The following is a 20,002-nucleotide window of genomic DNA, read 5'->3' as shown; positions in this document are numbered from 1 at the left end:
TGTCCGAGTGAATAGACAGGGCATACCACGCGAAGCTTGATTTCAGGCATACAACGCAAACCTTTATTTCAAAGGCAGGGGTGGTTCCTTTTCTATCCTGCCAACAATTTGATTTTGATGTTGGGGCAAGCCCCACGAAAATCTAGGTTGGCTTCTAGCATCTTATGTTGGGGCAAACCCCACGAAAGTCTAGGTTGGCTTCCAGCTCCATCTCGACCGGCATCGTGCTCTCGAGGGGTGGAGTCCTAGAGCGAACTACTCATTGTTGGAAGGGCCGAGCAATAATAGATCTTACCATAAAAAGATTGATTTACAACATTAAAAATGAAATATCAATCTTTGATCTTTATCAATATAAATAGAAAATTCCAAAAATTATTGAAGAAAGTTTATGAGTTACACACAAAAGATGACTCCAAAGCCAGCTTGTTCCTATATTATAAAGTATCAAAATTAAAAAAAAAAAAAAAAAAAAAAAAAACCATTTATTTAATTCTTTTCTTCATATAAACTTTGTATCCATTGAAAAAAAATTAGTATGGACGTTGCTTAATACTGTCGGCCGAAGGGTAATAACAGCATATGACAAAAATCCAACTGTTTTGGCACGTCACTTGGGCGCACCCAATAGATGTGGTATTCTTCCAAACCAACTGTCTATAATGGACGCAGTGGGTAGGGTCGTTTCCACACGAATTGGAAGCGTGGTTGTAATGTTTCTTCTCGTCGGCCCAGAGCTTCACGGCCGTCTCCGCCGTTATCCCTTCATATCCCACCGCTAGGTTTTCACCATAGGGTCCTCCGGAGTGCGCCATTTCGCAAGTGGCGATCTTTGATTCGGCGTACTTCTGAGCATAGGTAGCCATTGTTTCGTTCCATTTGAGGGGCTCGATGCCAACCTCCGCACGGATGGCATTGTGAGCATCGACGAAGTCCTTGGGGCTGCTATTGGCCATGGTGGGAGTTATGGTAGATAGGGTTAGGGCTATTCCCAACAAGCAAATGGCTTTGAGAATGTTTGGGGAGGCCATGGTTTTACAATGTGGCTTTGGCTTGTTGGTTGAAGAATGGTAGATTGTGTTGGTCGTGAGATTTTGGGTTTGGTTTGGGAGTATTTATATTGAGATTAGAAATGGGATATGTGGTGGAAGATAGAGCATGTTGAGATAATAGTGGAACACCAAACAAATTCTCATATATATCTCATAATTGATGCAATTTAAAGTTCTAATTGATAATATATTTATTGTGTGGATATGACCATTCAAATTCTTAATTATGAATGTGAACCCAGTAACTAATCTTAATGTTATCTCATGGCAACGTGTCCATAGCCCTTAGTTTTCGAGTAACCATTAGACTACTTAACTCAGGATGAGATTTAGGGCAATTCTTGATTTTCAAGGAATCAGGATGCTGCTCAAAGATAAGTTATGCGTACGAGTATACATGATCTGGGTTGAGATGGGTTGAGGGATTTTTTTGACACAACCCAAAAGTTCGGGTTGGTTGGATGGGTAACCCAACCCAACCCTTTATTTTTTGGTTGGGTTCAGGTTGGGTCCGGGTTGCAAATCAATCTATAATTATTAAAAAAAAAAATCAATAAAAAACAACCAACGAAAATTATTTAATTGAAATATGCTTGTAATCCGTTAAAGTAACAAAATATATATATACATATATATATATATAATTTATAAACACCCGAAAATGATTAGTTTAAAAATACTATATATAACGTAGAAAAATAAAAATATATATAAATTGTGATATAATAATATTGTAATAAATAAACAATAAATACTAGAATATGCTTTAAATTTTTTAAAATTATATATATATNTGATTCTGCTTTGCTCAGGCCCGGAAGGTTTGATAGACAAGTTACCGTCGACCGTCCTGATGTTGCTGGGAGAGTCAGGATTCTTCAGGTCAGTGCATTGGAAACTCTTATTGTCTCAAGATCAATGAAATTGTAATGGATTCTTGGTTAGAGCAAGGCACTTAGGCTTTTGTTACGCTTGATTTTAAGTGGTGTGTCAACCTTAGAAGCCCACCGTTAGCAAATGTTGTCCGCTTTTGCCCGTCACATATCGCCATCAGCTTCATGGTTTTAAAACCTTGAAGGGAATCCCAAAAGGAAACGCACAAAGAGGATAATATTTGCTATCGGTGGGTTTGGGCGGTCAGAAAGGACGGGCCGTTACAAAAGACGCTCATTTTCGTTTTTTTATGTGTTTTTGTAGTGTTGTAGTTTGGAACATCTGTTGCATTTTTTCTTTTTGTTAATGTTCTAAGTGCTCTGTATTCTTTCTTTATCTGATACACTGATGTCTTGTAGGTGCACTCAAGAGGGAAGGCACTTGCTAAAGATGTTGACTTCGAAAAGATAGCAAGGAGAACCCCTGGTTTCACTGGAGCTGATTTGCAGAACTTGATGAATGAAGCAGCCATTCTTGCAGCCCGGCGTGATCTCAAGGAAATTAGCAAAGATGAGATATCAGATGCTCTTGAGAGGATAATTGCAGGGCCGGAAAAGAAGAACGCCGTCGTCTCAGATGAGAAGAAGAAATTAGTTGCATACCATGGTATATGCCAATATGACTGTCATTGTCTGGTTTTGCAATTCTATTAACAGCTCGTTTCTTTTCCAAATGCAGAGGCCGGGCACGCTCTTGTTGGAGCTTTGATGCCAGAATACGATCCCGTGGCGAAGATATCGATCATTCCCCGTGGCCAAGCTGGTGGACTTACCTTTTTTGCTCCAAGCGAAGAGAGGCTCGAATCTGGATTGTACAGCAGAAGCTACCTGGAGAATCAGATGGCTGTTGCCCTTGGAGGAAGGTATACATTATTCAAACTTCATCCTTGCAATGACCCTAATGTTTGATTGTCTGGCCATACTGCTTGACGGTCCTTTACGACAACTTTTACGAGTATCACTGTGGTCATTCTATACGCCAACCTGACCTTTTGAAATAATGAAAAATGTTCTTAGAGTTGAGTTATAGAGCTTATATGGTATTCAATTTGCATTTAATGGCCAATGCAGGGTGGCTGAGGAGGTGATATTTGGAGAAGACAACGTCACAACGGGCGCATCGAACGACTTTATGCAAGTTTCTCGTGTTGCAAGACAAATGGTTGAGAGGTTTGGATTCAGTAAAAAGATCGGACAAATTGCAATTGGTGGATCAGGCGGAAATCCCTTCTTAGGTCAACAGGTATGCACAGATGAACGTAATAATGTGACTGATCTACCTTATAAGGATGGATAGATAAATGTTTGGATTTCCGCGATTATTTTTTCAAGCCGCTAAATATCAAAAACTTATTACACAAAATCCTATTTATTTAGAACGATTTCTAATTATAATTAATGTTTGGGAACTTTGCAGATGTCATCCCAGAAAGATTACTCCATGGCAACTGCAGATGTTGTGGATGCAGAGGTTAGGGAGTTAGTAGAGGTGGCATATTCAAGGGCTAAGCAGATAATCACGACCCACATCGACATTCTGCACAAGCTTGCACAACTCCTTATCGAGAAGGAAACCGTGGACGGGGAAGAGTTCATGAGCCTCTTCATTGATGGAAAAGCTGAGTTATTTGTTGCATAGAGAAGCATATTGACATGGAATTGTATTATATATGTTCAATACACAAAGCCGAATCAACTAATTATTTCACAAAGTGCATACCACTTGAATGATAACTTACAGATCCCATGGTAGGCAAAAAATGCACCAAAGTGTTTGAGAGAACTGAATTCTCAATACCCTCTGCTACCTCTATTATGCCTTTTCTTCTCTAATGTTGATGCCTCATTCAACATGTCAGCTGCATCCTTGTGCATTCCGAGCTTAACAAGGGCAACGGCCTGCAAGTAAAATGCAGTCGGCCACTCAGGGTGAGCCAATTGTGCTTGCATGGCATCTCTAAGTGCTGCATCTGGTTTATCACACAGCAGATAACAAATACTTCTTCGCGCGTAGACTGTTGGAGATACTATATTTCCTACGTCAATGAACTGCACATGATGCCATAAATAATACGTCAATCTTCAGCATAGAGCAACTCAACTTAACGATCCAGAAGTTGTGTATTTTCAGGTTTGGTGGAGGGTGTTAATCTCAAAGTTCATATACATCATCAAGGCATATAGCTTCTTACCGTAGTATAGCCGTCTATTGCCTCTATAAAATTTTTATCTCGAAATGCCATGTCGCCTCGCTTACGCGCCTCCAACATATCTCGAATCTGTTGAGTCCATTCTTGGAAGGACAGCTGCATAAATCCAGTTGGAGATGAAGATTTTAGCATTTAATAAGGATCAACAATCTAACGGGAAAAAACTTCCAAGAAATGAAACTATAGAATTGAGTTTCAGTATCAGAGATGGTTTACTTCGCAGGATCCATCATCATCCTTATAATGTGACACGAGCAAAAGCTGATGAATGGCTGTTAGGTCCACTCGAGAACAAGCATCGCCCATTACAGAGAGAGGCAGTTGTGGCACCAAAGGTATTTCCTCGTGCTTTGGGATACCCAGCATTTCATATGATGGAATCTATAAGCAAGAATTTATCACATTAGAAGTTAAAAGTACTGAATAAATTTGACTGAAGTATCTCTTCGAAAAGAAAAGCACCACAAGAGGTCCAAAATTATATATATATATATATATATATATATATATATATATATATATATATATATATATATATATATATATGAACATTTAAAATAATAAAATTAAAAAAAATATGTATTTGCTTGGCGTCCAAGTTAGGTTTTAGTGTTCTTAGATTGGCGTAAGTACCACTCTAGCAAACCCATTTATATAAAGGGATTCTTAATATAATTTATATATTTTTATTTGGCTCGGGTCAACTCGAAGGTTCTGCCCACGTACCTGAAACCGAACCAGTTCAGTTCGGGTTCTGAAAAATGAACCCAACCCTTATAGTTCGGGTTGGGTTGGTCCGGGTTGTCGGGTTGAATGTATACCCCTAGCTATACGTAGCTATTGATTTTCAAATAGTCAATATGTTAAGATCCGGAAGCACGACAAGAAAGTTTAACATACACCCATGTCCTAAAGTAGCATGACATAACCCTCGAGTCCTCTACCATATGAAGATGGCTAGGTATCAATCAATAACTAAGTATTAAGGATGAGAATTAGAACAAAGATCTAGATCTAAATTATTAGAATTAAGAACCTAAAACCGTGAAACTAAGACCCTTGGGCAAGCACCAAGATTAAGAGCTTAGGATCCATGACCAAGGATCATGACAAGAACTTAGAACCCATTAACAAAACCTAACGAACTAAGTTCGTATGTCATGAATAAGAACATAACAAGAAAGAGTGTGGTACCTTATTACACCTTAAAGACATGATTTAGAGTATATAAGTAGACTACTTACTGAATCTTTGTACTCACTCAAGTCCTCTCATGTTATTCATGTTACAATAAGGAGTTGGTCGAGAATGGACGCGGATCTGGAACAGGTGCCATGTAAAACAATTGTTTTATATTTTAAATTATTTTGTTTACCCGACCTAATGTATTCAAACTTTATTATGAATTTGTATATAAAATATATTTATGTTTTGTTTTAAATACAAAAAAATTTATTGACATAATTCACCTAGTATTTAATGTTTTCAAGTTAGTCACACTTGGTGAAAATAGGGCTATGAGAGATAGGATTATCTCCCTTACAAAGCATGCACTAGAGAACCAATTTAAAATTAGAGGGCTAGAGATAGAGCAGTTTTTACAATGACCTAAGTTGGTACATTTCCAACTGATAGAGCAACCTAAAATCATAAGTGAAGATTAGAGGTCTAGACCTTAATGATCCTAGAAATTGGATTAACACCAAGGAGATAGCTCGAGCTTCCTAAAAATGTGAGATGAGATCTAAACTGCCTATACGCTTTATGAACCTAGTAAGCTTCTACAACAAGGACAATTAAAAAAGCTTAAAACAGGCTTAGTAGTAGTGTGAATGGTGTTACCAGAGTCTCCACCTCCTATCTCCTTCAATATGTCCCTTAGTACTAGTAGCACCATGCCAAGCGGTAAAAGTACAGTAGCAGTTTCGTTGAGTCAAGTCTAAGTTAGATAATGTAGTCCAACAAGGCAACCACAAGGCAACCACATGCCTTTACCCAATGGAAATGGCCAAGGGTCATCTGACTAAAGACTTTGCACTATAACCGCATAAAGAGAGGGGGGTGTGGGACCGTGCAGACAATCTAGTAGCTAGCAAGCATACGGGGTCACACATCACATTCAACGATGTAGCGGTTTTGCTTAATCCATGGAAATAGTCGAGAAAGTGTTTACCCAAATTCTCAAGAGGTGCTTGGAGAGTTGTAGGACGAGGTTAATCGAACCACCCTAAAATTATTGTATTACTTCCTCTAACTCTATTTTATTTAATTTTAAAATTATTATTATGATTTCTAAGTTTTTCATTATTTTCTATTCATTTCATAAATTTTTCATAGTTTTTCATAATTTTCTATCATATAATATCGTCACGTCATCATATTACGCCCTCACATCATCATATAACTTCATCACATCATCATATAACATAAAGCATAAATGATACGTGGAAAGGTCACTGGCCACATGTCGTCATATATAAGACAAGTTTTCGAATCAAGTTGATAGTAAGTCATTTACTTGGTTGGCCTTAGCCGAAGTTCTATATAGCTCCAAATTTAATTACACGATCTTTACTGTTTCAAAAGTATTTTTGGTTGTAAAACTAAAATAAAAAAATTCTCGATATTATTTATGATGTTTTTTTCATATATATACTATCGTTAGAGCTGGCTTGCATAGTTGTTTGAGTCGTTTGCTAGTTGGCAAAGGATGCTCCCATTACTAGTCATATAGTTTGTGCTCTTAACCTCCTAATTTAAACATTATTATCCATTCTCTAAAAGACACCCACTTATCTTCATGCCTTCCATTTGTAATCCAACTTTCATTTTAAAAAAATTACTCCTTTTTCTACACCAATAAATTAATTTCTTATGTACTAAATTATGTAGAGACGGACAATCTCTTCCATGATAACTGATATATGTATATTGTGAGATACCACATCAGTTGGGAAAGAGAACGGGACATTTTTTTTTTATAAGGGCGTGGAAACCTTCCATAGCACATGTGTTTTAAAAACATTGTGTAACGGCTCAAAACATTGTGTAACGGCTCAGATCCACTGCTAGCAGATATTATCCTATTTGGGTCTTTCCTTTCGGACTTTCTGTGAAGGCTCAACTATCCATGTGGCTGAGAGCCCTCACAGCCCAGGCACAACGACGCAATAACCCGTCGTGCGGGCCTCCCGTTGGGGCCCGCTATGCCAAAAACGAGAGAAACCCCATCCCTCTCTTTTCTTTTTTCGCCCCCATGTCGCCACACGGGAGGGACATGGGAACGTAAAAAAAGGGATGCTATCAACTTATTCCAACCTAGGATAATAAACTCATGAGCTTAGTCTTACTTCACCGTCGAGAAACGAAAGAAGACTTCCACCTCTAAATTTAACTTTTCGGCAAGCCCAAAAAAGATAATATATGTACAGTGAATTTGGGTTGTTATATGTATTGATAAGATAAATTTTGTATATTATAATAAACACTTCTTAACTAGACAAACAACCTAGTTTTATCTTAATTAGAACTATACAAACCGTCTAATTTTATCTTAATTAGTAACCAATTTGATCATAGTTCAACGGATTAAAATAAGCATTTTTTACGGATACATTAGAAACTCAAAACCCATCACCTCCTTGAATGCAATAAAGGAACAAAGGTGGGAGCCATGAGAAACTTCATGTCTATGCATAATATGTATTCATGCCATCAAATTTTCATTCTCTTACAAGTTCAATAAGGAAGCTGGCCAACATAATTGCCCGGAGGATCATAGCTACATATAACAAAAATCCAATTGTTGCGGCATTTCACTCTAGCACAACCCACATGCTTGGTGTTCCTCCACACCACCTGCGTGTAATGGCCACACTCATCTCCGACGCATCGGTTCAACCGGTGATCGTAGTATTTCTTCTCGCTCACCCAAAAGTTCACTGCCTCGACTGCAGTCATCTCGCCGTACCCTTCGGCTAGATTCTCGCCATAAGGGCCATAAGAATGTTGCATCTTACAAGTGCCAATCTTCTTGTTGGCATAAGTTTGGGCATATGCAGCTAAGGTGTAGTTCCAAGAGACTGGCCCGACCCCGACCCTTGATCGAGCGGCGTTGTGGGCATTGACGAAGTCTTGGTGGGAGTTTTGAGCGAGGGTGATGGGGACTAGGACTAGCCCCATCAGGGCTAGGAAGGAGAGAAGGTTGGCCAATAGTGCCATGTTTTTTTTTTGTGTCAAACTTTCTTGTGTTGTTGAAAGAGTCCTTTGAAGTGTATTTATAGAGAGAATGGGAGAGAAAGTCTTGCAATTCCATTATTTACTTCAATCAAAACTTAACATTTTGAAATTAAATCCATCCCATAATTTACCAAATCAATATTTAGTATATTGATATTAATTTATTCATTAAGAAAATATAATCACTTAAACAATCGTTAAACTATTTAGATAGGTGTATTAAATTCATAAATTTATCATTCTAAATATGTCAATTTGAATAAATTTATCGTTCTAAATTGAATGTTTGATCTGTTTTACATTGGTTGAACTAAAAACAAATGTTTTTTCAAGATCCATTGAATCAATATCAAGATGCATATTTATAAACTCTATAATCGATCCTATGCAATTATAAAATTTTATAGAATTAAAATATCAAATATTCACCGACCACATCTTATTACTAATATATCTGTCCCAGATATCAAATATTCTTAATCTTCATAATAATCTTAAGAGTAGAGTTGGATTGGAGTGTGAACCCTATTTTCGGGTCGGTCGGGTTGATTCGACCAAAAAAGTTCTAGCTTGCTAATCGAACCAAATTTTTTTATTTTTTCAAAAATTCAACCCAGCCATTACGATTTGAGTTGGGTAGTTCAGATGGTTCAAGTTAAAGCTGGAGAATCAATCATATCAGTCCACAAAAGCTAACTGGTAACATTTTATGTTCTAAGTTATGATTCGAGAATACAATTCATGGTTGTTGTCGTTGAATAATTATGTAGGTGGGAAGTTTAATTAATTTATTTGAGGAGGTAATTGGGTAGGTAAGTATGGAAAGTCAAGTGTCACACCACACCCAAAAAATGTGGCGCAAACAAAGCTTGAAATTATGGAGGAAATTAAGAGTGTCGTGATTGCCTCACATGCCAATGTTTAACTAACAATATCTAGACATCCGTTGAATTTTTAGCTGTTGTTTTTTTAATATTAAAACTCAAAAGTCATTCTTTTAACTTGCTTTTGTCTTTGCCCATGTGAGTGTGTGTCGCTTTCCTAAAATAAAATACAATTCCATTCAAGCTCATAGTGTTTAATGAATAAAATACAATCCTCCTAATCACATATCTACATTTTTGTCGACATATCTACATTTTTGTTCGACACTTGAGTCACTTTTGATTAGACTTCTGAGGTATATTGTAACCGCCCAAAAATAAATAAATAAATAAAAATTATTATAAACAAAAAAAAATTATTATTATGTAAAAAAAATTAATAATAAATTAATAAATAAGTAAATAAAAATAATTATTCTCTCATTTCTCTAGTCACTTCCCCAATAATCTCTCCTCAACACACAGCTACTTCAAAAATGAAACAGAAATGAAAAATGTGAAAACAGAAATGCCTGCAATTGATAGGGGATGGGTTTGCAAAAATGATCAACATTTACAAGAGAGAGATTTGAGATTTTTTTACAGATCTCCTTTTCTTTATCCAATTATTTAGTTTTATTTAGCAATTTAGGTGGTCAAATATCGAATAGGAAAAAAATAGAATCTATTAAATTGGCCAAAAGAATCTATCCAATTTAATTTTGCTGGTAAGAGATATTTTTCTCGGAAGAGATTTTGCAAGAGATCAGTAGTTTTCCTCTTATTTTATTTAATGATATTAAAAGTCATTCTCAAACACGGGATAATTAAAAGAAGGGAAATACAGTAAGAGACAGGGAGGAAGATTGTGAATATAATTGAAATTATCCTAGTGTATTAAACACTAAGAAAATAGAATATCTAGAAAATTTTAATGGGTATTAAATGATTTGTATAAAAATAATACTATAACAAACATATATAAATATTTCAAGACCTAACTCAGGCAAAGACTCTAACGTTCGCATGAAGTATAACACATGGATCAATATAAATTAGAGAAACAATTTTGTAGAAATTCAAACTGGAAACTGATGTCATGGGCTCACATAGGTTGACTTGAAGTTCAATGGACTTTCATTAAGGATAACGACGGAATCGAACTTTCATTAAGGATATATTCGTGACAACGACTTAAGCTAACCAGGTAAGTAACCTTACTATCGGCATGGTTATATTTGATGTTGACACGTGCCTTGTGGTTCTACACGTGTCATATATATTGATATGTGTGAATTGTCTGTGGATCGATATGCTTCCTATATGTTATGTTATGTTATTATATGTGGTTTGCATGATAATAATTATGGTACGATGTGCTCAAGGATATGTTTGAGATAGGATACGAGAAGGATGCACAAAATGAAATATAACGATAGGAGTGAGATACGTTCATGAAACGTTAAGGTTAGGTTACATACCGGAGTGCTATGGATAGGAGAGATTGATGAAAGAATAGGTTAGGTTATGGGTAGAAAGGGATAGGTTTGTGATAGATTGATAGAATGATAGCGTTACGGTATGTTCTTGTGACGATATAACTAAGGTACGTTACGTAATGATATGTCTGTGATAGGTATAAGAACGTTAAGGCTATGGTAAGTTAGGGAACGATATGACTATGAAGTGTTTACGTTATGACTTGTTTATGATATGATACATTGTATGCTAGATTATTGTGCTTAAGTACGTAGTTATGTGAACGTGAATGTATGCTATGTATACTTTTAGTCTGATGTGATGTGTAATGCATGTAACGATATGAGGTCCTTGAATGATTATGGCATGTTTGTATGGAATATGTGAATGTGAACAGTATGAATTGTATGACATGAAACACGGTAAACTGTCTGGAACCATAACCCCGATAGAAATGTGTATGAAATGTAAAATGAAAATGAGAATGACATGAAGCCTGGAACGTGACAGGGGGTTATGGTCATTAAAGATAAATGTAAAACTAGGGGGACCTCATGCATTATGTGTGTTCATGCATCTGGGGGATACCCCCATCCCATCACGAGGGTACAGACGCGTACATCCAATGGCAGGACAATGATCGTTATGCATTGCATAGCGCTGCCGTGACGGTTCTAGTTTTAACGGGTCCCGGCATAAGGGGCTCTCAGAGTATGCCCACCGGATAAGGATAGTGGCCCAGCGGTGTGCGAACTAGCTGGTGAGCCCATACTCGCACGTATGGGCTGTGTGTAGAGTATATGGTACAGGTCCACGATTACCCGTTAGGATAGCACCGTAGGGAAAACGAAACGAAATGAAAGATAGATCCCATCATTTCATTGCATGTGATTGTTACATTTAACCCCAATAGTGGGGTCACTTACTGAGTATTTGTTAAATACTCAAGCCATGTGCTACAACATTTTTCAGTCAAAGGCAAGGCATTCCTGTACGGCTGACGACGACATCGCAACTCGAGATCATGGCACATGCATAGGATAGTGGTATTTATTTTCTTAGACTTAAGATAGAATAGGATGTTTTAAACTTAAACGCTTATTTATTTTATTTCGGGTCTTTTGTTATGTCATTTTAAAGATGTTTTTAAAACATGCAAGTCCATGGCTGTGATTTAAGTTAAAGGCTATGCTTTATGGAATTTAAATGAAGTATTCCGCATTCAATGTTTATGGTATGTATAGAGTAGCGACCTTACATCTATGGAGCCCTCGAACAACCTTCTCTTAATCGAGCCTCGACTCCCTCTGGAGTCTTGGAACAAAGTACACTCTTTGTTCGACACTTCGAGAATTCTATTGACATGACTAAGTTAAAGGCAAGGCTCTGATAACATGTTCGATTCAAAGATCTCCACAATGATTTAATATTGTCCACTTTGAGCATAAGCTCTCATGGCTTTGTTTTTTGCGTCTCGTGTACCAATCAAGCATGATCATTTCCTAAAGTATCCAATGTGAGACTCCCTCTTAACAATTCTCAACAGATCCAACCTTCATATATATGCTCACTCCACTTGACATGTTGAGCTTAGAGATGTTTATGGGAGAAGGGTGGGAAGTCTTCTTCGTTCTCGTCCTCTCCATCTATTTCAATCTCTATTCTCGCAAAAAAATTCATTCGTTTTAGCAGGGATTAGACTCCCTAGGATGATTTTTTTTCTCATTTCTTATAAATATATCTGACAAAAATTGTTTCAAAGAATTTTTAAATGGATAGTTTCTACTTTTTAATATAATTTTTATTAAAAATGTAAAATATCATTAAAAAAAAATCAATAATATTGTATTTTAGTTTCTTGTAATAATTTTATATAATATGTTGGTTTGAGATTCAAATATTTTCTCGTGATCGCATATAGAGACAAAATCTATGTACCACATTGCTCGGAGAATTCATGAAACAAATAATTCGAACATGATAAGATAATGCTTATAAATTCGTTTGACAATTTAAATATAAACAATAAGTTAAGATAGCATATAGCCCACAATTAATTAAAGGTGGATAAATTTAGTATCATTTTGTATCGTGTTAGGGCATCATGAATCGATTCATCAGATTTTGATATCATCATTGATCGATTTGTGCATATATCAAAAGTTAGAGTTCAACATATACTAATACATATTCTAATTTATGTATTGAGATAAGGTTTTAAAACCCTTCATGAAATCATTTTGGCTCTTTTTTAAATTGGTAATTATAGGTGTAAAAGTAATTATGGAACTTTTAGACATTTAAAAATAAGAGATGAGAGATCATTTTTTTCACTTTGGAGGATTATAACTCCATTAAGAAAGTAAAAAAGTTTTTTAAATGGTCGATGTGATACCCAAGTAAATAAGAGATATATAAATGAATTGAAACTCGATACGAATGAGAATAATCTTGAGGATAGAATGACTAAGAAAGGCTTGAAATAAAAAGTTACGGTCTATACGAACAATGTACACCTTTTATGATGTCCCACATTCGTTGGGGGAGGAGAACAAACCATCGTTTATAAGGGTGTAGAAACCTTCTCCTAGTAAACGCGTTTTAAAGCCTTGAGGGGAAGCCTGAAAGGGAAAGCCCAAAGAGAACAATATCTGCTAGCGGTGGATATGGGTCGTTACAAATGATATCAAAGCCAGACACTGGACGATGTGCTAGCCTTCTCGCTGTTCCCCGAAGGGGGGTAGACACGAGGTGGTGTGTCAGTAAGGTCGCTGGGCCTCGAAGGGGGGTGGATTGTGATGTCCCACATTGGTTGGGGAGAACAATATCTGCTAGTGGTGGATCTGGGATCGTTACACCTTTTTCTTTTTTTGTGGCTCAACCATAGGAACTGTGATCTCCTGAAAATTTTCTTAAGACACATGTGAGTGGGGACAAAGTATGTTGGAAGAACTCGTGTTGGTTTATAAGGATAGTTTTCACTCTTAAAAGTAAGGAGAAAGTATATTGGAAAGGCTCGTGTTGGTTTGTAGAGATAGTTTTCATTCTTAAAAGCAAGGAGAAAGTAACGTCATGTCGAGTTGACTTGTAGGGAGATAGTCTTCACTCTTAAAAGTAAGAAGAAAGTACGTTGGAATGACTCGTGTTGAAATGACCGAGAATGATAATAAACCACGTAAAAAGTTGGCGCAAATCGCTGCAACTTTTGTGGCCATATGCTTACTTTAAACCCCACAATCAATGAAGAAATTGTTGAATCTACCATGGCAATTAATGAGTGCACCTTGACTTTTATACCATCTTAGGTCAACTTTTTTTCATTTTTTATTTTCTTCGAGGTAGATTAAAACTTGTAGATTACATTACATTATTGGTATATGTGATCTTTAACTTCAATTAATATTTAGTTTTTGTAGTTTTAAAAGTTTATCAAACTTTATGATAAATTGATCGGAAGTCGAAACAAATTCAATCCGCATTGATACTCAACTAAACTCGTGTTTCTTAACCAATGTGACTTAAACGAGATAGAAAAAACTTTCGAACTAAAGTCAGAAATATAGATTGCGTCCGAACCATTCAGGTACGAAAAAAGAAATTTTAACCCCCCATCCAAAAAGAAACGACTCACGACCCAGCCCAAACCACCCATCAGCCCACTCCCAAACATATGGCCCAAGAAGCCCACAACCTACGACCCGGCACCGACCGGAATCGACTCTCTTCGACAGCTTTTCTGATGTTTTTTTGGCGACTCTAAATTTTTAACCTATTTCTCTATTTTGGACCTCTTTCCAACTACTTTTGACCTTCAGGCTCAATTTTGGCATCTTTAAAAGTTTTTGGAATGAGCACGACTATTGTTTGGCCAAATTAGGGCTTGATGGAAGATGTTAAGTGGATAGGATCGATCAATGAGTTCTAATCAGATGTTATGAACTCATATAGGTTAACTTGGACTTCAATGGACGAGTTTGGATTAGCTTCAAGAATTAAATAATGATTTCAGCTTAAGCTACCCAAGTAAGTGACTTCACTACTCATTTGGTTAAATGAATTATTTGAAATATGAACCGTGTGCCCTATTACCTTTGCACGTGTCATATCTTGTGATTGATATGTTTGTTTAGTGTTATGATGCATTGATACGGTGAGATATGTCAAGTTATGGTTTAAATTATGGGTTTATCATGTTGACACGATATGTTATGTAATGACATGAAAATATTATGTTAGGTATAAAATGAACAAAGATACACATTGCATCATAGACACATTCCATGATTTTAAACACATTCCATGATTTTAAACGATGGGGACCTCATACATATTGCATGTTCATGTGCATTGAAATACTTCCCTATTATAACTAATACGAATGCATACACCTTTACGATATGATACGATATAATGTGCATCATCGTACCATGCATGCTCCCTTCCATCCGCAATATACCGACAGAATGAGCATACACTAGTAGAATGTCAAGTTCAGAGGTACATATACGAGCTCGTCTGAATCCACGTGCACATACATAGACCATATATGGAGAAGTATCAAGACTGGAAGCTAAGACGTGATGGTAATGTTAGGTCCCAAACCTACATGCATTTTCTAACCTCAACAGTAGAGTCACTTGCCGAATATTTCTTAAAACACGGTTACTCTTACATTTTAGGTAAATGCAATATTCAAGAACATATAAACATAAATGTCCATCAATTTGTTTTGAAATATTTTAAAAGACTTTTCCGTGTTCCTTAATTATTTATTTCGTACATATAAATATAATCCAAAAATAACATAGACATAAATCATTTTAGCCCTGAAAGCTAAGCAAAGAAAAAATCACAAATGTTATGTGATGTAATTATTATAATTTACCAACATTCAAACAACACTTGAGAGAGAAATGCCTAATTCTAAAACCTATAGCAATTTGCTTCACTGAAAATGCATAATAAATTAGGGAGAGCTAATATAAAGAAAATCTGAACATAAATAATGGCTCTGCAGTGTCCATGTTGCTCTTCAAAAAACAAAATGAAAATGAAAAAAAGAAAAAGGAAGAGATACTAAGAAGCACTTCGTGCAAACAGAGGCTTACGAAGATAGATAGATACAGTTCTGAGATTCTCAAGAGTATGATTTGAGATGGAAGACTTGGCAAGCTGGCCTGTAGGACCTCTTAGTTGCAGCCTGATCAAACTTCTTTACAGCACCTTCATTCTCTTCTAAACTTGTCTGAACAAAAAACCTAATCCACCACGACGAGCTTCGCAATTTCGCCTTCACGACAACCAAATGTTTTAGCGTTATCTATCTCAATGGAAAATAGGCTCGGCAAACACAATAAGAAAGGGAGCAATGAATCAGTTTTTTTATGTATAGAATCGTTTTTTCAAGTTCATAATTTCGAGTCTTTATGCATGTTCACAATGTTTGATGGCTCATCTAATTGTATGTCCATTGCATAATCTTTGATCAGTCTGGAGTTTCAGTCATCAAACTACTTGAAAACTTTCTAACTAATAATTAAATTCTTGAGAACTATCTCTCTTTTAACTTGATTAATGCAAGCTTTATTTCGAGTATTTAAAAAAGGTACTTACTGGACGGCCAAATTTGGATAAATCCGAAGGTTTAGCCTTCTGTTGACCTGGGTAACCTGCAATTGCAGCAGTGAAAAGAGAGAGAGATGAATTTATGACACAAAATGGTAGGCTCTTGAATTTCCTAATATATTCAGATCATAGAACTCTATTTTCTGCCATTAGGAGAGAATAGATAGTCAGTACAATCATTAGAATGATAGAAATGAGTCGCTTCATAACTGGAGACATTCTTGAGAAGCCCCCACAGACTACGCGATTGGGCTGTAGAGTGAGAACTTCAAGAAATCTGTCAGGTGCTATTTATCAGAATATAGACAGAATAGAAAAGATCACAGACCAATATGCATTGATTGAGAAAATGATTAGGTACCATTAAAGATTATTGAACAATAACTTCAACCCAAGCCCACCGTTAGCAGATATTTCCTCTTTGCGCCTTCCCTTTCAGACATCCCTTCAATATTTTTCAAACGTGTCTGCTAGGGAGAGGTTTTCACACTCTTATAAAGAATATTTTGTTCTCCTCCCCAACCGATGTGGGATCTCACAATCCACTCCCCTTCAGGGCCCAGCGTCCTCACTAGCATTCATTCCCTTCTCCAATCGATGTGAGACCCCTCAATCCACCCCCCTCCCCCCCTTAGGGGCCCGTGTCCTTGCTGGCACATCATCCAGTGTCTAACTCTGATACTATTGGTAACCGCCCAAGCCCACCGCTACCAGATATTGTCCTCTTTAGGCTTTCCTTTTCAAACTCCCCCTCAAGGTTTTTAAAATGCGTCTGCTAGGAAGAAATTCCACCCACTTATAAAAAATGTTTCATTCTCTCCAATTGATATGGGATCTCACAGTTATTGTACAATGTTATCACAAAGTGAGAAGGTGAATGAACGAACACCATTGGAAGTGTAACTAGTGAAATCCTTCTAGGCTCTTAAAACAATAATCAGGCGCCCAATGAGTTAAGGTTTTCCCCCACCCATAACCAGATTACGCAGTACATGCTATAAATCAACCTCATTCAACAAGATTAATTGTATAGAAAAGAAAATAATTTCCAATGATGCAAATAAAAACATAGTAAGAGGGGTTTACCGGTAAATATAACGATGCCGTCAGCAGAAACCCTGGCCAGTTCTGGAAGAGTGCTGTTAAGGTATCTGGGAGACAAGTAATCCAATGCATCTGAAACAATGACAAGAGAAAATGACTTTGCTCTATATGGCAGGGGAAACTTAATATCAGCAGCGCGCACAAAGCCCTTCCGCACAAGGCTTCTGCAACTGGCATCAGCATCTTCCAAATCATAGGGCTCCACACCCCATGCTTCTGTATCCTCTTCTTTTAACAATTTAGACACCACTGAACAAGTATCAGGACCTAGATGCAATACTTTATGCATGCTATCTCCATATGCTTTCTTTAGAATGGGTATTGCTCGTTGGATTTCTGCTGTGCATGAATTTCCACCTGCATCCATCATATATATGCTTCAGATCTTCTAACTTGGAAATTTCCCAATTTTTTCCTGCCTATGGTACTTGATTTAAGAATATGAATTTTTTATGATTACTGTAGTCGGTAATGATTAACAAAACTAAATCAATCTAGACGCGATGAATTAAATAAAGCATTAATTCGCTTTCCAGTTCCACTGTTTTAACGCATTTGGCACATTCAGGTAGAAGAGATCTTTGTAACACAACGCAAGGCATAAAAACAAAGCATGAACCTCAAGGCACATATATAGTTTTAAAAAAGTACATAAATATAAATCTTTAGCAAAAAAATATTTTTTTTATAGAGGAAACATGTATTTCATAGATATTAGCAAAAAAAATATCGACTCGATGAAATTATTTGAATATATTTGCTTTCGAATTAAATAAAGAAGCTTGGTTTGGGAAGCATCAAACACAGAGGAGACTTGAATTCCATCATAGGAAGCTAGAGGCAGATAGTGATGAGCAATAGGCATGTCAAGAACCAAAAGAGAGGAAAAACGTAGAGTGCAGATACATTATAATATAGATACTGTACAGAATATAGTTTCATGCCTGATGGAAAAGAAAATATATAAATTGTAAGCAATTATTGTGCCTCCAGATCAATGAATAATGCATGTCGGGCTTGAAATTTTGGTGAAACTAAACTTCACTCAAAACAAAAAGTAACATACATCACCTTCAAATTTACTCACAGCCTCTATATTGCTTCTTGATCCACCTGTAATGCAAATTGACAATGAATAAGCCAACAAATAGAGTAATTACATTGTGCAAAGAGGGAACATCACATGACATCAGCAATGGAGCATTTTCAATTATCGACATCAAAAAACTGTTCATAAGCCTAGCTGACAGATCTGTTAACAGTTACAAAAACATGCACACTCTTTTTCTTACTTCTTTGCTATCAGTTTCACATAGTTCTGCAAGCAGGAGATATCCATTTTGAATATGTGTAACTTCAGCTAGAGCTAGTGGTTTGTCTCTTTGCGAACTAATTAAAGCAAGAAATCATTGTTAGATATCAAGTATTTCTAGATAATTAAAGCTATTGAGTTGATCAAGTAGTAGTTTCAAAGTACAGTGCCTTAAGTGTGCTGTTCTTGACTATACCAGTGACAGAACATTTTTTTTTTTTTTTTTTTTTTTTTTTTTTTTTTTTTTTTTTTTTGAGGTAGTGACTGAATATATTAATAAAGCAGCTTGGCCAAATGTATTTCTCAGATAGTACTCTTTGAGTGGAAAGACGACATTTCCAGCAGAGTGTGGCCAAAATAAGAATATGATGCCGAGCAGCTGTCAATTCGTTGCAATACTGAAAGCTATAAATTAAAAGATTGAGTAGTAGAACTAAACGGAAGTCATAGTAGTAAATAAAGAAACAGTTTTGGGTCGTATCTCAAAAGGAATGGTTGTCAATGAGTGGAAGATGCAAGCCAAAATATAAAATAGGTAGGCATATTGATGAAAACATCATAAAGGGTTCGCATTTTATTGGCTGTGAACATAACATTTATTAAAAGTTAATGGAGAAAATGATAATCTAGAATCCTACAACAAAGGAACAACACATTGATGGTGATGGTGGTAATACCAAGGGAAAGATTCTTGATAAAAAAATGTAAAAAAAAGTTAAAATTCATGAAGATGAGAGATAAAAAAAAGACCTGATTGATGGTAACAGAATCCAACAAGAAGAATCGCAGCCTGAGGTTTTTAAACATAGAAAATTAAAAGTTAGTGCTAACAACATTTATTCTCAGGAGATGAGAAGGTAATATTCTTTCAGTTATTTTCTCCTCATTTGACCCCTCTACACCCCCGCCCTACCCCTCCCCCCACAAATAAAAGGAACCTCAATGCTTCATGTTTTCTTTGTATGTTCGAAGTGAAATAATGAGGATATTAGCAAAGAGAAGTACCACAACAAGCCCTATGGTCAGCAAAGGTGATGAGCGTGACTTGGACTGTATTACACCGACAAACGGAAGACTCCCACCATCAACAAGACGTCGAGAAGGATTTACTGGCCTCCTTGACATGGTTTTGTAATAGTAGGAAACCTGTAAAGCCACACTTGTTCATCAATATTTGATAACACCG

At 36.4% G+C, this 20,002-nt stretch overlaps 5 protein-coding genes across 5 annotated transcripts in view; 1 reads left to right on the top strand and 4 right to left on the bottom strand.

Moving 5' to 3' along the window:
- Positions 1-347: 347 nt before the first annotated feature.
- LOC111434611 (basic form of pathogenesis-related protein 1-like) lies at positions 348-1,076 on the bottom strand. The gene has a single exon (XM_023072076.1). The coding sequence runs from the start codon at positions 1,029-1,031 to the stop codon at positions 534-536; it is 498 nt and encodes a 165-aa protein (XP_022927844.1). The 5' UTR covers positions 1,032-1,076; the 3' UTR covers positions 348-533.
- A 298-nt stretch (positions 1,077-1,374) lies between these two features.
- On the top strand, positions 1,375-3,696 carry LOC111434527 (ATP-dependent zinc metalloprotease FTSH 1, chloroplastic-like). The gene is made up of 6 exons (XM_023071940.1): positions 1,375-1,430; positions 1,811-1,934; positions 2,345-2,591; positions 2,664-2,847; positions 3,056-3,227; positions 3,402-3,696. The coding sequence occupies exons 1-6, from the start codon at positions 1,375-1,377 to the stop codon at positions 3,621-3,623; spliced, it is 1,005 nt and encodes a 334-aa protein (XP_022927708.1). The 3' UTR covers positions 3,624-3,696.
- A 16-nt stretch (positions 3,697-3,712) lies between these two features.
- LOC111434610 (probable serine/threonine-protein kinase At4g35230) lies at positions 3,713-4,659 on the bottom strand. Its single transcript, XM_023072074.1, has 3 exons — positions 4,411-4,659; positions 4,177-4,290; positions 3,713-4,033 (listed from the first exon to the last, which is right to left on the bottom strand). The coding sequence occupies exons 1-3, from the start codon at positions 4,558-4,560 to the stop codon at positions 3,776-3,778; spliced, it is 522 nt and encodes a 173-aa protein (XP_022927842.1). The 5' UTR covers positions 4,561-4,659; the 3' UTR covers positions 3,713-3,775.
- A 3,165-nt stretch (positions 4,660-7,824) lies between these two features.
- LOC111434614 (basic form of pathogenesis-related protein 1-like) lies at positions 7,825-8,429 on the bottom strand. The gene has a single exon (XM_023072079.1). It carries the CDS (start codon positions 8,413-8,415, stop codon positions 7,933-7,935), a length of 483 nt encoding a protein of 160 aa, XP_022927847.1. The 5' UTR covers positions 8,416-8,429; the 3' UTR covers positions 7,825-7,932.
- A 7,186-nt stretch (positions 8,430-15,615) lies between these two features.
- LOC111434606 (uncharacterized protein At3g49720-like) overlaps positions 15,616-20,002 on the bottom strand; it is a 5,585-nt gene continuing 1,198 nt past the window's right edge. Inside the window, exons 2-7 of the mRNA XM_023072070.1 lie at positions 19,822-19,962; positions 19,567-19,606; positions 18,576-18,617; positions 17,487-17,861; positions 16,389-16,444; positions 15,616-16,065 (exon numbers count right to left, since the gene is read on the bottom strand). Coding sequence (XP_022927838.1) covers positions 15,913-16,065; positions 16,389-16,444; positions 17,487-17,861; positions 18,576-18,617; positions 19,567-19,606; positions 19,822-19,941 — 786 coding nt within the window. The 5' untranslated portion in view covers positions 19,942-19,962 and the 3' untranslated portion in view covers positions 15,616-15,912. The remainder of the gene's footprint in view (positions 16,066-16,388; positions 16,445-17,486; positions 17,862-18,575; positions 18,618-19,566; positions 19,607-19,821; positions 19,963-20,002) is intronic.

Source organism: Cucurbita moschata, unplaced genomic scaffold (genome assembly GCF_002738365.1).
Source record: "Cucurbita moschata cultivar Rifu unplaced genomic scaffold, Cmos_1.0 Cmo_Scf00045, whole genome shotgun sequence".
NCBI classification, from domain to species: Eukaryota; Viridiplantae; Streptophyta; class Magnoliopsida; order Cucurbitales; family Cucurbitaceae; genus Cucurbita; species Cucurbita moschata.
The sequence above is the reverse complement of the archived record's forward strand: the minus strand, read 5'-3'. Positions and strand labels throughout refer to the sequence as shown.